Below are 16,606 nucleotides of genomic sequence, written 5' to 3'. Positions count from 1 at the left end.
AGTGACGTTAAACGTATTGAAGCTCATTGGAGCATCTGTCTTGCTCACGAATCTATGCAACATCTTTAAGCGCGTATTTGAGCGAACACTAGCGATTTGAGGCTGTGTCCAATGGAACCTATAAATGAAATGCGCAATGACGTCACTGCAACGTGAAAATGGTATTATCTGCTTTTGCGTAATTTGAAAAAGCGCCAAAAGATAATGTGCCCCAAATCACCCTTTTCCCTCTTGCCAAAATCATCACACAGACATTACTATGAACTTGAGATCAGAACACAGACCCTAGAAAGAATGCCAACCTCAATATCAAGGTCAACCTGCCTACGCCCTTCCACCCACCTCTGAATGTCAAAAATTAGATTTTAATAGCGCCATCTGTTGAGTACATTAGCTGTGTCAACGAATAATTACATTCAAAATTTGTTGCAATCGTTTTCTTGAAATTAAAAGTTATTTGCACACAATCCATTTCCAATTCAGCCTATAATCAAAAGTACAAATTCAAGTATTTAATGTATCATGAACTAAATTTAGAGCCTGAAATATTTATTTTTAGAAATGAAAGGAACTATTTTGATCATTCAAACTATTTTTATGAAAACCGTGATCTGTAGTGCAGCAACGTGACGTCATGCAAAACAGATTGGGCTAAAAATAACTCTACCAATCATCATCACAAGTCTATGTGCTAACTGGACTATCCGTCGTCAAACAACGATTTAACAGCTAATTTTAACATTACAGTGACATTTTTTAATTTCTTTGAAGTGAGAAGAACACATTCTTGTGTTAGGAGTATTTAAATTTCTTCAAAATGAGTTTTCTATTCGGTAAAAAGAAGCAGGCTGATGCGCCTAATCCGGGCGATGCCATCCAAAAATTACGACAAACGGAGGAAATGTTAGAAAAAAACAAGAATTTCTAGAAAAGAAAATAGATGAAGAACTCAAAATAGCGAAAAAGAACGGCACAAAAAATAAAAGAGGTAAGTCATGCAGTTCTTTTATCAGTAGTAATTAGGCCATGGCACGAAGGCAGTACGTAAGCTTCAAATATTTAATAATAATAATTACTTGCATGCTATTTATTGCTATTGGCATGCTAGTTCCAATATTGGAACTCACTCATGCACTGCTCCGACCGTGAGTTCCAAGGTAAGGACAAGGTCAAGGAGCTATGTGTAATGTGTCGCCGCGATTTAGCGTGCATTCATCACCATTCACATATAATGTCCCGGTATAATGTACATATAGTCGTGGTCCGACGTGGAGTGGACTTTTCGCTGCTCATAAAAATCGCTCAAAAATCGTCTTTTTAAATATTTCTTTGGACAAAAGCTAGAATAAGTTTAGCAGTACAGATGACATACATCAGTGACACATGTTTCTAAAGTGAGTATTTTACCAGATATACTAGTAATGTAAACTTGCCAAAGTAATGCTGGTTTCATACTACCCCTGCCACTTGCGGCGTGGCGCACGCGCATTGCAGACAAACGGACACAATAAAGGCTTGTCATTGGTTGAAACGCCCCGCAGCGGCAAGCGGCAGGAAAGTATGCTGGAGGCTTAAAACCCTGGAGGCACCCTACGGGAGTACAGACAACTTGAGAACAAGTCCTCAAACGTTCGAAATTTGTAGTTAATACAACTAACTTACATGCCTAGAACATTAAATGCATGTACCGGTACCGTTAAACGCACACATGATCCGTTAAATGTTTAGGCAGCAATTGTGGTAAAGTCATTTTCAACCTTCAATTTTCCATTCTTCAATGCTAAGCCTAAAGCCTCCAGCATACTTTCCTGCCGCTGCGGCAAGCGGCAGGGCATTTCAACCAATGACAAGCCTCGATTCAGTCCGTTTGTCTGCAATACGCGTGCGCCACGTCGCTCAGTGGCAAGCGGCAGGGTAGTATGAAACCAGCATTTAGGGTCATTATTTCTCAATTCACCCAATGGGAAACACCTCACCCCCTTCAAATTTGTTCAAAATTGGTATACAGGGTGATTTTGGCTGGCAAAGCTCAAATTTCAAATTTGAGCTTAATCGGACGTCACGGTTTTCGCGCTATGCCCGCCCATTTGTTGCGATTTGGTGAAAAATGGCGCCCATCAATATTGTCGCGACCATATCTCCGTAACTGTAGGTCCTATTGAGCTGAAATTGGTGTCATTATTTAGCTAATCTCTCAAAGAATCCAAATCTGCTATCATTTAGTATGTAGGAGTAAGAGAAAATTTGTGACCTTTTTTTCTGTACTTTGACCTTGAATTTGACCTTGTTGCCCACGTGACCGCGAGCGAATTTACGTTGGAATTATACCCCCATATGTTGTCTACAAAATATCAAAAAATTGGAGGGGTAATATTTTTTGTTTTTTTGCTAGGCTTTCACAAAGCAAGCATGCAGGTGAAAACATATGTATTTAATGCATGTACATATAGGCCTATACAATTTGCCTTTATTATAATAGTAGGTATGCTAGGTGAATTCAAATTTGCCATCAAACTGCATCATTTTATATATCAAATTGAAGCTCTTGAGTAAACAAAGCCAAAACTGAAAACCTTTTTTCATAGCACTTTCCGTAGCAAAGTTACATCTTGTCAAAGATTGACTTTCATCAAAAAGATTCAGCTAGCAAAATTCCCCAAAAAGCCATTTCGGGGGTGTTTCTAGATCTTAGTCTCATTATGATAGCAGCTTTTTTAATGGAACTGCTATCAAAATCCTCTAAAATTCCATGTCGCCTGTCTTATCACCATAAAAATCATATATTTGGGTCAAGTGAAGTATAGAAAGCATATTTATGTAGGTTTCTTTCTTCGGCCAGTTGTTTTAAATTTCTATGTAAATATGCATTGACATTGTCGGCGAATTTGACTGAATATACTGAGCCTACATACAAAATTACAGTTTTTCAACCACAGGCTTGCTTTATGAAAGCCTAGCAAGAAAACAAAAAATATTACCCCTCCAATTTTTTGATATTATGTAGACAACATATGGGGGTATAATTCCAATGCAAATTCGTCTCACGGTCACATGGGCAACAAGGTCAAATTCAAGGTCAAAGTACAGAAAAAAGGGTCATATTTTTTCTCTTCCTCCTACACACTAAATGATAGTAGATTTGGATTCTTTGAGAGATTAGCTAAAATATGACACCAATTTCAGCTCAGTAGGACCTACGGTTACAGAGATATGGTCGCGACAATATTGATGGGCGCGCCATTTTTCGCCGAAATCGCGAAAAATGGGCGGGCATAGCGCGAAAACAGTACGTCCGATGAAGCTAAAATTTGAAATTTGAGCTTTGCCAGCCAAAATCACCCTGTATACCAATTTTGAACAAATTTGAAGGGGGTGAGGTGTAAAATCATATTTTTTTTTGGGTGATTTGAGAAATAATAATAATAATAATAATAATACTTTATTTTTATAAAGCGCATTTACATCAAACAAGATCACAAAGCGCTGAACAATATTAAAACAAAATATAATAGTACAGATAAAATATAAAAACATCAATAAAAAGTACAGATAACATTATCATAAAAACAAAATAATATGAAAAACAAGATAATCACGAGATAATATAAGATAAAAGAAAAATACAATAACACCAAGATGGGCAATGCAATGAAGGAATGATTAATGAGCAGCAGATGCAGAAACACATTGCACTAACCAACTGGCTAACAGCAAAAAGCAAATTATGTAGGCCCGCCACAACAAATTCACGAGAGTAAAAAACAATCAAAACTGAGCGGGCGTACACCAAGAGCAACAAACAATATGAATGAATAAAAAATATATAACTGCGCAAAGAAACTTAAACTAACACCTGAAATGCAATCTGCACAGGAAACGGAAACACGAGAGCAAAGGCCACAAAATTAACTGTGCAGAAAGCAAAAAGGAAAAAAAAATTTGAAGCAAAATTTACCAACAAAATATATACTTAGACAAAAACCGTGATGAGAATTGCAAAGGAAGAGGTGAACGAGCAAGAGCAAAACAATAATAACAATGCAATTACCATCGGTCTAATATAATAATAAGCAAATACCATCGGTCTAACATAATAATAAGCAAATACCATCGGTCAAACATAATAATAAGCAGAAGAAAAGCAAAAAACTAAAACAGCTAATAATGACCCATTAGCCTAATCAACAGTTGAAAGTAACAAAATCTGAAGACAACCTTACGAGGGTGAAAATAAGAGAACTTAACTATAATATTTACAGTAATTTCTTGGCCAAACTGGAAGTGAACACTATCAACGCTTAGTGGCCAATTCCACCGCTACGGACGTTACAGATATATACATGCAACTTGTAACTATTAAGTGAATAGCACACATGTTTGCTGTTAGGATAACACTTTATTTATTAGTATGCTACTACTGGTACACACTCTAATGTTCAATATAATGAAGCAATTTTGTTTTGGCTTTCTTAGTTAATTAGCTACAGAAATTAGAAACAAGCATTACGGACATTGCGCGAAAGTGCCTGCCTTTTTGACAGATGGTACATATCCTTTTATCTCCACTCAGTTCTGTGTTGTTGTTTTTTCTGTTAACTATATTGAGTAAGCCCTGACTCCATTCTATGTAAACATGAAAAGCAAGTTTGAAATTAATACTCCTGTATCGTCCTACACTGTTGATTTAGTGTTACGGACGTTACATTTTATGTTAAATGTAACGTCCGTAACGTTTTTCATAATGAAAAAAAAACTGTCAAGGTACTTCCTAAGATTTTTTTTCTTTATTATCTTGCAGCATTGGCGTACGCAGGGGGGGGGGGGTGTTACGGGTGTGAAACACCCCCCTTGTGTCTGTCCAAAAAAATATAAATGGGGAGAAAAGGCAAAGAAAGAGAAAGGGAGAGAGAGGGGGGGGGGGAAGAGGCGAGGAAGGAGATGAGCAAGGCATAGGGGGACATATTATCAAATTATCATAGGCCTATAGATGCCTTAACTATCCCCACACAAATTTTTCTAACCCCTTTACCCATTGACCGGCAACGTACGTAAATGTGTCGATTAATGTTAACACACCCCCCCCACACACACATCATCATCATCATGCAGTCACACCTCTACCCTGGAAACGTACGTACATAAAGGTTTTAATTGTTAATTGACATGGATATATAGGGCCTACATGTTAACACCAACACCTCCACATCGTCACACCCCACATCCTACCCCCGTACCCTACCATGGCAACTTACGTACATAGGCCTAAAAGTTTTAATTGTGCAAATTGAGTTTGGGCCCTTTTTTCTTCATGGACCATTATTTCACCAATTTTGGGTTTTTCAAACTAAAATTTTACACACTAATAGTGTCTAAATGGTCCGCCAAATCGCTTCAATTAGGTCTTCAGTTTGCAAAAGTTTCTTAATGTTGAGGGGGGCACATCCCCCTCAGACACTCCATGCATAGTGTATAAAGTAGCCATTTTGGCTTTTGCTTTCGACATTTACTAATTTGTATTTAACACAATTTATAGGCCTACAACTGTAGGCAAGGCTTGTTCACGAAAGGCTTTATGGACCGCCATTTCACAAATTTTCGGCTTTTTCAAACTCAAATTTTACACAATAATCATGCTATTAAATACATGTAGTCCCAAAAGGTCCACCAAATCAGGTCTTCATTTTGCAAAAGTTTCTTAATTATGAGGGGGACATCAGACACCTCCCTGCGTAGTGGATAAACAAGCAGCCATTTTTGCTTCTGCTTTCGACACTAACCAAAAATTGTGTTTAGCCCTATTCATAGGCCTACAACTGTAGGAAAAACTTGTTCACGAAAGGCTTCATGGACCGTCATTTCACAAATTTTCGGCTTTTTCAAATTAAAATTTTACACACTAATAGTGCCAAAATTGTCCACCAAATCGCTTCAATTAGGTCTTCATTATCCAAAAGTTTCTTAATTCTCAGGGGGGCACATCCCCCTCAGACACCCCCCTGCGTCGCGCAAGCGCGACGGGATGACCGCTATGCGGCCATTTTTATTGTTTATCATCACACCCCTCTTGAGAAATTCCTGCGTACGCGCATGTCTTGCAGTATAGGTCTGACATCAATCTATGGAGGCATGATTAGCTAGTTTGAAATGCTCCTGTTTTGAGCAATAATGTTCCAAAATTTTGTTTAAAATTTCCAAAAGGCACTTTTGGCATGGAATTGGCCTAGTGGCTCTGTGATAAACATTGTAAGGTCGTGCGCCATGAATTGGGGGCCAAATGTGTTACATACTAAAAAATTGAACAATTTACATGTGTTTGTACTTAAACTGATATTCATAAACTGTTCATCAAAACCCTATAAAACTATATATCACTGTCAAGCTTAGAGTACCAGGAATTCATTTCAAAAGTGACAACTTTGGGATATTCCCAATTAGGGTGATTTCAAGCTGTATATGGCTCATTACTGGGTGACAGATCAGCACTCACTTGCTGTGCTCATATTACATGTAGTGTGTTTTGAGAGAAAAGTCTAAACTTTAGTCGCTTTTGAAATGCTCTCTTTTTTTTAATTCAAATTGGTATAAGTTGGGAAATTAAAGTTGGACCATGCTGAATAATAAATACATAGAACAAAATTCTCCATCTATTGATAACTTTATTTGGGTAGATTTCTTTGCTTTTTTTTTTAGTGTACTGACTTTTTGTGTGCCAGTTTACTTGTTAAGTTGCAATGGCAGTTTGATACAAATCAGAAATATAGGATGATCATGAGGATTCTAAAAGATATCACAACTTATTATTTTCAATTTGTTTTTATATTTCAGTTGCCTTAAATGCATTAAAAAGAAAGAAAAGGTTGGAAAAACAGCTTCAGCAAATTGATGGCACACTGTCTACAATAGAATTCCAAAGAGAGGCCCTGGAGAATGCTAGTACAAATGCTGAGGTGCTGAAAAATATGAGTTTTGCTGCCAAGGCACTGCAAAATGCACACAAAACTTTGTAAGTAAATCCATGACTAAACCCAATCAATTAATTATTAAACATTAAGAACTGCTTTAAGGGATGGGTTTATATGTGTGTAAATGGAGGAGAAATGGGAGGATTTTGGCATGTTTGCTGTGATTGTTTGCCTAGCAATATTGATCACAAGTACACAATTGATGGTGCATATCAAGGACCAAACTCTATAGTTTTATATTTGAGCACGATCACTTCTGTAAGGTCATGGGAAATTATGTAAATCGGCTTTTATATTTGATGTTGCATATCGGCTCACGCACTTTTTTTTTGTACCCAGTATTTCACAAAGTCCCTGTACTCTGATGATCCTATGACTTTTTGCTGGTATGTTGAGCACTTTAAACAATTAATTATAGTACTTACCTCCTACTTTAGGAACATGCATATGCCTTAATGTTTGTCGACCATGTCAACAACCCAGTGTAGTTTTACATGGTTGGAAAAGTCTATTTCCTTTCGCTATTTTGCCAATCATAATTCATAAATTGTCCAACTTTTTTGACAAAAAAGAGTTTTGCAACTATTCCGCCAGCAAGGAAACACAAATTTATGTGTATCCAGTGCGTCCTTTACGTTTAAATAGTTCAGTTTATTGTCAAGTTGTGCCTCTATACGCCATATTTACGGAATTGATGATACGAGCTGATACGGAATTTTTGAACCCAAATTTCTTGAAATATACATTACCTTTTTAACTTCTCGCCACGAAAGTGGATTCATAAGAAGGTCAAATACAAGCATTCCATTATGGCTGGTATCATCATCTCGATTGGTGTCTTGTGTTAGTATTATTCCATATTTTGCTGGTAGAAGTTCAATGAAACCCTCCATAATTCACGACTTCGTCACTTGTGTTATAAACTCGATGTGTTTACTATATTGTCGCTCGGGTCCGCGACTAATCGCAGGAACCGGTCTATCATTAGCTATTCTATACACTTTTCAATAGCCTTATTGTGATGTGTGGGAGTTTTAAAAGCCGAGCCATGACCAAAATATAATGCGAGCACCCGGGGGGCATCAACTTTAGAGGTGACGGTATGTGCCTGTCAATATATGCCCCTCTTTTGAAGCCGACTATACCCGATGACCAGGCACCTTCAGTTTTCAAAATATTATACCCAATGACCCCTTTTTCATTTTGATTGTACATAATGACCCTTTTTTTTATAATAAAAACCCCCAACGTTTTGTACTGATATGCGCCTACTTCGTGACGCTTGTAGGCACATATACCCATCAATTCTAAAGTTGAGTGCCCGGGCGATGCATACTGCGGGCCAATGAACAATGAGATAGTGGCTTTTCTGATATAGCTTTGAGGAACTGTTGAAGTATAAATCAGCCAACAGTAGGTGTGTCCAAATTGCACATCTTGAATTGAGACCAAGACATGCTGTTATTTCAATTGTTATACCGTTCCGGTTGGTTTATTACCTACCATTGCCTGCGAGATGCAGTTCTAAGGTGACAGAGGGACAGGTCTGCAATTCGATTCCACAACCATTCATACCTTTCATCTGGTTTATTGTATTATCGTGCGAATTGCTCCGTGGTACCTTACGGGTACCTGAATTTTATTTGAATGAAGATGACTCTGTCATGCTCGACGTCATATTGCATAATTTCTATACAGTATATGCAATAAACCAACCAGAACAGTATAACAATTGAAATAATAGGCAGTTCTAAGATAGGCTAAGAAGAATATAACGTCACAATTCTGTATTATTATTCAAGGTTGTAACGTGTGTCTATGCTGTCATGTAGGCCTACCTGGCAACAGACACGCCCCCGGTACAAACAGATGAAATTTGTAGAAAAGCGTGATTATGACAAAAACATTAAAAATGATACTTTGAGGTATTGTTTTTTAATTTTTGTATGGCAGATCATACATACACATGTGCTGAGGTCAAAAGGTAAAAATTTTGTTTTTGACCCCTGACTCATCTGTCATTCCAAACAACCCCTTAAGGGTAGACGAGGTATTGTTGGTCGAAGCAACCTAAAAATCGATTTTCATTATCAAGATCAATATATTATTGAAAATTAACACCTTGATGTTTTGCAAAAGTTCATTCTACAAATCGTATACTCTGCAAACTTGTTTAATTTATTGTTGTTAATTAGTTATGTACGTTTTACAAAAGTGTTGTTGTTTCAGCCCTCTTCACAACGTAACTCAAGAACCGCAGCACCTATAAAAGTATATCTGTGATATTTTAATTCTTCTACACGCTCGCTATGAATTGACCAATGCAGTTTTTGCCAAAGCCACTACCATTCGTAAGATGCTGTGAACTACCAAATCACAACAGTTTAAAATAATTAATAACCTTAAAGTGACTGATTACTGTTAATGGAAAATACAGTCCAACCTGAATTAAACCAAACCACACATCTATAATACCAAAGATAGGGATTTATGGACTTAGTCATTTTTTGCAAATCTGCAACTCCTATACATTATGTATGTACATATGTGACCATCCACCACGAAGTGGTAGTAAAGTCGGCTCTAGATCATTTTCTGTTTATTGCAGATTTTGAAAGAATTACTTTTCAGCTTCAAAATGACACCTCAACCAGCTTCATCGGACATCTGGAAGTGAAGTTATGGTTCATCAAAGGTCAAATTCCTAGTATATTCAACATAGAAATCCAATTACTGTTTTTGATTGCATCTCAAAATGGAAAATGCCGACTTTACGACCAGTTTGTGGTGGATGGGCACATATATGGGTGGTCTTTGATTAAGAAGGAGCTTTAGCACCAGGCTGAAATCTATCATACGAGTTCATCTCGGACCAATCATAAAGCATATCTCAAGATTTTCAGAGGGGTTGAGTTATGACTGAATTTTTCATTTTTGATCAGCCCCAAAGCCAAATTTCCTATGTAAAATCCGGGGGTAAAACTACCAAAGTTTACTTCCAAATGCCCGCATTTTCAGGCGAAGGAGTCTTCTACTTTCCAGGCATGGTGGCCCTAAGCATGTTATAATGTTATTTTACAATATTAATATGAATATCCTTTACTGCAAACAATATAAAATAAAACCTTTGTAACTTATTTTACAATACTTTTTAATGAGGCTTGCTTACGTGTACAATATAACAGCTCTAACATCCACTCACATTGGATTTTCTCTCCTCAGGGGCGTTGAAGATGTAGATGATTTAATGGCAGATATTCATGAGCAGATGGAATTAGCAGATGAAATAAGCACTGCCATCTCACAACCTACAGGTTTTGGTCAGGATATAGATGAGGTAAGACCAAGGAGATTAGACTAGAACCAGGCCCGTCGATGCACCCCACCCCAAATTTGGAAAAGTATACAAAAAGTCCCAAAATTTCATAATTTGCTTGCGTAGTGAGCAAAAAAAATTAGTTTTTATGCTTTTTTGGACAAAAAAGGTCATTTTGGGAAGAAAGTCCACTTTTCACAAAATCACCCCCTTGGAAAGAGGTCTTTTTGAAAATAAGCACCCCCAAAAGAAATTCTTCATACGGGCCTGACTAGAACAGATAGAGGTGGCAACTTTTCGACTCAGTATGCCAGAATAATCAATGAAATATTCTGTGGAGCGCATATTTAGATTAACCTGATGTCTATGCAGCAAACAAAGTGAGGTGCTTGTTTTTGAGTCCATCCATTGGAGAGTAGTACTCTTGTTCAAGACACTCTCTTATACTACAGCCAGCTGATCTCCCTGGCTGGCTGTGTATACTGCATAGCATATTTACAAACACAGAATACTAGTCCGCTCACTCCGCTGCTATGTTCTACCTGAGAAGATCAGAAATGTCACTGAATCTACCAATGTACATGTAGTACTGTGGGCTTTGGGTAGATACAGGCTTGAATCAAGGCTAATTGGAGGGTTAGAAATGTTGCATTAGTTTTTGTCAGAGAAGAACGGGAGTTGTTTACATTTTGAGATCGTAAAGACAGTAGTGGGTTTCTGATTGGCTGAATCAATCGTCTCACAATCATATCAACAGACCGATAATCTGATTGGCTAATTATGCGTCCAAACGTTGGTCGATGCAGATCGGCACCCTTGAAGAACACGCAAAGCTCCGCATATGTTGCTCATTAACAGAGCGCTCGCTTCAATCTGAGCAAGGGACTGCTGTTCTTCTCTAAAACCCAGTGTAATTAGTTCTTAGACTTAGAGCACACTAAAGTCATTTGAAGAGTTTAAGATGCACACATTAAGTGAATAAATGCCAGTTTCAAACTTTTTGAGTTAAAATCACCAACGATACTAGCTTTAAATTGACACCCTAAAATTACAAGTTGAATTTGCGGAACTATGAATGATCAAAAGTAGCATCCTTATTTTCTTTTAATTGACCAGTTGTATCTGAACTTTTCATTTCTAGGCATATTGAGGCAAAACATATACAGAATTCATGACTCAAGTCTACCATATGCCTACTGAAAATGGGGACAACTTTTTCTCAGGTTCAGTCCATACTAAATCTTAATGGTGTTCACATTTTTTTCTCTCTCTCTTTAGGATGAATTAGCAGCAGAACTTGAAGAATTAGAACAAGAAGAATTAGAAGAACAACTATTAGATGTTGGACCAGCGGTAACAGGAGAACTACCAGAAGTACCAACAGAAGAACCTGTCAAACCTAGTAAGTGTGCAAGAATAAAGGTGGTAGAAATGTAAGACTTAACACAGGGTGTCCCCAAGAGATTTTGATATGAAGATTACACTTTAGTCTTGTCTCTAGTTGAGAGTACCATCAGTTCCTTTATAGGGTTGCGTTGCCAGTTTATCATATGGACAAACTGTACTGCTACTGCTATTCATGTATATACGCCCAACAGGGTTAGGTTAGCACACAAGATTCCGACATGGTGTTACCCTCAACTTGAGATGAGACACTATTATAGAGTTAGGGTTAAGGGTTGGGATTAGGACAGCTTCCCAGGAATCAAGTCGATTCCACCATGTTAATGGGAGTTTCACCTCAAGTTTGGAAGTGATCAAGTGACAGGTGCAAACATCACGGGTTGCAGTATTCAAAACCGACAGAAGATACACACGCATAAAAGTGCTGTTTGTCAGCATACTGTGGTGCAATCTCGTAATAGCACAGACATCGATCACTGCCCAACTGAAGCTGAAACAAAGTGTAGTGATCTACTGAGATTGACAACAAGGGGAATCTGAGTTGCACATCCATCCAAGAAAATCTCACATCCAAAATTTTAGATTCTAAAGCCACCATTCACTCTTTCTATATTGAGTGTGTCAAATGGAGTATTTTTTTTCTCTAAAAAGGCACAATTTTGGCCAAATGTACAATTTGAGAATGGTATTTTTCTTGCAACAAATCTCAATTTCACTGCACCAGAATCATGACATATGACCTCAAGGTGAGTGAGCCCTGGTTAAATGCAAGAATCCTACTGGGGGCACTATATCTCTAAATTGATAATGTTATTGTTTTCCTGTAACCTTTTTGCTACTATTTCTAGTCAATTGTTATAATTGAAGAAAGAGATAAAAAAAGACTAGTTTGCATCTGACGTCACTGTCAATCAAATTCCCTAAGAACCTTGATTGGTTAATAGCGCGTAAAAGGAAGATAGATTTATCTGGTGCCTTTTGGAGAAAAGGTATAGCTGAAAATGGCGAAAAATTACGTACTTTTACAAGGCAAAGGGCAACTGTTGACATGGTGCCTTCGGGAAAGAAAGTTTCCTACTATAAAGACCTAACTTTTGAGATGGTTTGTATGTTTGAAGATGCAAAATTAACAATAAGGGTTTTACCACCGCGTTCAGCAACTGATCATCACGATACTTGGAAACAAACTGTGCTTGAGTGTGATTTGACATCCACAGATATTGATGTGTAAACTTAGATAAGATTTTTCAGTTTTAGCCACAATGCCCATATCATACTAGCACTCGCATTGTGCGGTTGCTAGTCATCAAATGCTGGTAGCACTAGCTTAACCACTACCAGCCAGCCCCATAACCAGGGGGATCTGGTGGCAGGACCCCCCCCCCTCATCGCCAAATGCAAAAAAGTCCCCTTGTTGACCCAAAAAGTTCAATTTTCAAGCATAGCGAGAGAAAAAATAAGAAGTTTTTTATGCCTTTTTGGTCAAAAAAGGTAAAAATTTTGAAAAAATATCCACTTTTTCAAAATCTGCCCCCAGTCCACTTTTTCAAAATCAGCCCCTCCCAAAAAATAAATCCTGGTTACTGGCCTGCTACCAGCATTCAGTCATGGCTAGCGAAGTTGTCTTGAAGTCAACTGGTTGCAATTTGATGATATGGCATGCTAGCGATTTTGTGGTCAGATGGCAATCACTAATTCAGAAAATCGCAAAGCTCCTTTCAATATTGCTTTGCATTATGGGCATTAATATCGGGATTAATATATTTGGATAAGTCACCAGCCCAGCAGTTCCTGGGAAAATTCAACAATCAAAATTGTAAAAAATTGTCCTCCTTTGAAAATTCTTTGACAGTGGTTCCAAAATTTCAAGAAAGTGTAAAATTATTTTGTGTGTCGATAGAGTGATATTCGTTTGTCGATAGACTGATTTTTATATCCAGTGTTTGATAACAAAATGTATATATATTTTTTGTTTTCTTTCTTACAGAAAAAGTTGCCAATGAGGAAGATGATGATATGAAAGAATTGGCAGCATGGGCAACTTAGTGACACTACACATCCCTGTTCTGTGAACTGATTTATATAGGACTTGCTTAAATATACATCAGCAAATTGCTGTAAGTGTGGGGTCACAAATTTGTCTTTTGACTGTGTATAAGCATGTGGTGCATACATGGTGTACCATGTACCACCATAAGTTTGCAACCACCTGATTGCACACAGATGCCTAGATGTGACATGGTTACACACTGACAGACAGCTCAGCCCTTTCAGCACAGAAAATTACTGTTTTAAAGCAAAGATGTTCAACATTGGTACTCAAATCTAATATGCTCCTTGTCAAAAGAAATCCCCCTCTTTGCCGCCTCCTAGGAGTCGTCAAAGCAACTTGATATTATGTTACCCAAATTATCTCTAATGTGCAGGAATGTATTTTTTCAGCAACTTGCACTATTAAATGAAGGCATTTTTAGTTGTCAATCTACTTTTAAAATATCATTGACATTGTACATCAACTTAGAGAGAACCCACAATTGTCCTGTAGTTGCTTTGTAGCGAGCAAAGAGTGTGGAAGGTTTTGACGAGGAGTAGTTAAGAGCCTTGATTGAGCCTTGTGTTGAATGGACAGAAGAGGGCAGCTGAGGTCAGAACACAAAGACAAGTTTACAACTATGAATAAATGTATAGATTCATGACCCCACATTAAGTGACCTAGATGGAGATGAGAGTCTTGTGGTGTAGGACTTATTCAAGCTATTTGTAATGTACAGGAACAAGACAAACCAAATGGATGGACAATTCGAATGGCAGCTATGGAGATGTGGATACATGTGCGTCAATCTATTATTAAGTATAGCGTGGCATCTATATAATACCCTGTGGCAGTAGAATCACCGGGTCAGACAGATAGCCAACCAATAAGTCAATTCGCTCTTTGCACGGAGCCGCCATCTTGCTACCAAAACGAGGTTCTCCCTCACAAAATGTGCATTTTTGTTTCTCACGCTTTTCTTGGATCACAACAGAAGTTAGCACGCACTTTGTGGGTAGAACCTCATTTTGAGATAAAGAGTAGTTTGAACAAATTGGTTGTGTTCAACGATGTTTTATTTGACATAAAATTATTTCTCTCATTTTGAGATGACCGGCAAATAGGCAGTGTAAGAAATGATTATTAACATCAAATCTGGTAGATGACTTTGGTAGCAAAGTTTTGCAGCTCCTCTGGTCCCGCAGGTTTGCTGATTATTGGCCAAAGGGCCCACTTTATTTCTTACACTGGCACTAAACCTATTTACAATTGCATAAATTGCAATAATTGGTTTTAAACTGATAATATTACTCACACTAAGGGAAACAAATGTAAAGATTGATAAAGCCCTATAATCATCTCTTTAAATAATTTGTTACAAATTGTGTGGTTCTCCACCTGTAACAAAATTATTTGGAGCAGTTTAAAAAAAGTAACATTAACTGAAACTCACTTGGGGGGTGGTTGTCGGAGATGCCCTCTGTGTTGCCTGCCCCGCCCGGCGCCTGCTGAAGGGGAGGCGCCTAGCCTGTAGGGTTTTGTAGGATTCAGCAGGGTGAGGGTTTAAATGTGTCTGAAGGGAAATACAAGAAATATAATCAACAAATACCCCCCCCCCATGAATCTAGTTTCATTGACAGTGACACCATATGACTTCATTGATCTATTACCAATTTTGTTTATGCCCGAAGTGTGAAAAGATTCTTTTGGTGTGCATGTAATCGGTGCACCATGTGAGACCCAATTCTTTTTCAAAAACACTCACCCTTTTGCCCTTTTGAAATGTAATGATGCTGCCTAAATCAATGGAGTTCACTTTGAAGTTGTGACCATCACACATTAATGAAGCTTTCAATTCAAGGCATCAAACCAAATGGTTGCTGAAGTCCTATTTAAATGAAATTTTGTTCGGGATGGAGGGTGTATGCTCTTAAAAATATTGATGTTAGTTTGACCCAGTTCGGTTTTGTTACAGATGGGGAGGGAGGGGTCGGCTACGACCGTAAACTAGGTACGTTTAGAGGACTTCATCAATCTTTAAGGTTGTTCCCTATGTATTTGCTCATAGTTGAGAGGTATTTAGGAAAAGCTTTAGTATACCCTGGCCCGCTGTAACTAATCTGGTGTCATTTGACCGTATTTGTGCTCTTTCACAAAATAAGGTTAGTTTTTTTATGTTTTGGTTTCTAGTTGATCACATTTTGTTTATATAAAATCATCCTAGTTGCTTCATTTGAGGATCATATAGCCTGATTTATGTAGATTTAGTTTCAAAACAAATATTTTGTTTCTGTTGTGATGAATCATAAATTCCATTTACTGAATGCTGTTGTGTAATAATTATTATACAAATGTACATTCATTGAAACAAATTGGTTCAAGTACAGCAAGAGAGTTTAATGACCAAAGTAAATGCTTCAATGAAACCTCAACTACAAAAACATTTGGTATCAATTATTTGAGAAAAAATCTTTGTATGTAGTATGTATTTTATTGAGTTTTAACAACTCAGTGGACAAAATGTATAAGCCAGATTTGGCCGGTGTTCGCCAAACGTTGTTAATAATGTATAGCAGGATGCCCGTGTTATTGGTTCATGTGACAATAGACTGGTTTTTCCATTTCTTTATACAGATATGTATATTTAATATCAATTGTGGTATAAAAGATGTATATTCAAACAATGTTAAATAAATTTTAAAGATGTCTTTTTATTATGATTTTGTTACTGTATTTAATCACTATTTGGGGTTCATAATAGGTTGTGAATGATGATGAAAAATTGGCCACTTTGGTCTAAACATGCTGGAAGCAGGAAGAAATATACAGGGGCTATGGGCAAATTGTTCCCAAATATCACATAAAAGATACCATGATAAAAGTTGACATTTT

The 16,606-nt window shown here is 37.5% G+C and overlaps 1 protein-coding gene across 1 annotated transcript; it reads left to right on the top strand.

Annotated features, from left to right (window-relative positions):
* Positions 1-638: 638 nt before the first annotated feature.
* Positions 639-16,434, top strand: LOC140135817 (charged multivesicular body protein 4b-like). Its single transcript, XM_072157442.1, is given in 6 exon segments — positions 639-905; positions 908-988; positions 6,826-7,003; positions 10,185-10,299; positions 11,557-11,680; positions 13,670-16,434. Coding segments are annotated over 6 exon segments (645 nt in total). The 5' UTR covers positions 639-817; the 3' UTR covers positions 13,729-16,434.
* Positions 16,435-16,606: the final 172 nt, after the last annotated feature.

The sequence above is a fragment of the Amphiura filiformis genome, chromosome 16, assembly GCF_039555335.1.
Source record: "Amphiura filiformis chromosome 16, Afil_fr2py, whole genome shotgun sequence".
Lineage (NCBI taxonomy): Eukaryota > Metazoa > Echinodermata > Ophiuroidea > Amphilepidida > Amphiuridae > Amphiura > Amphiura filiformis.
The sequence above is the reverse complement of the archived record's forward strand: the minus strand, read 5'-3'. Positions and strand labels throughout refer to the sequence as shown.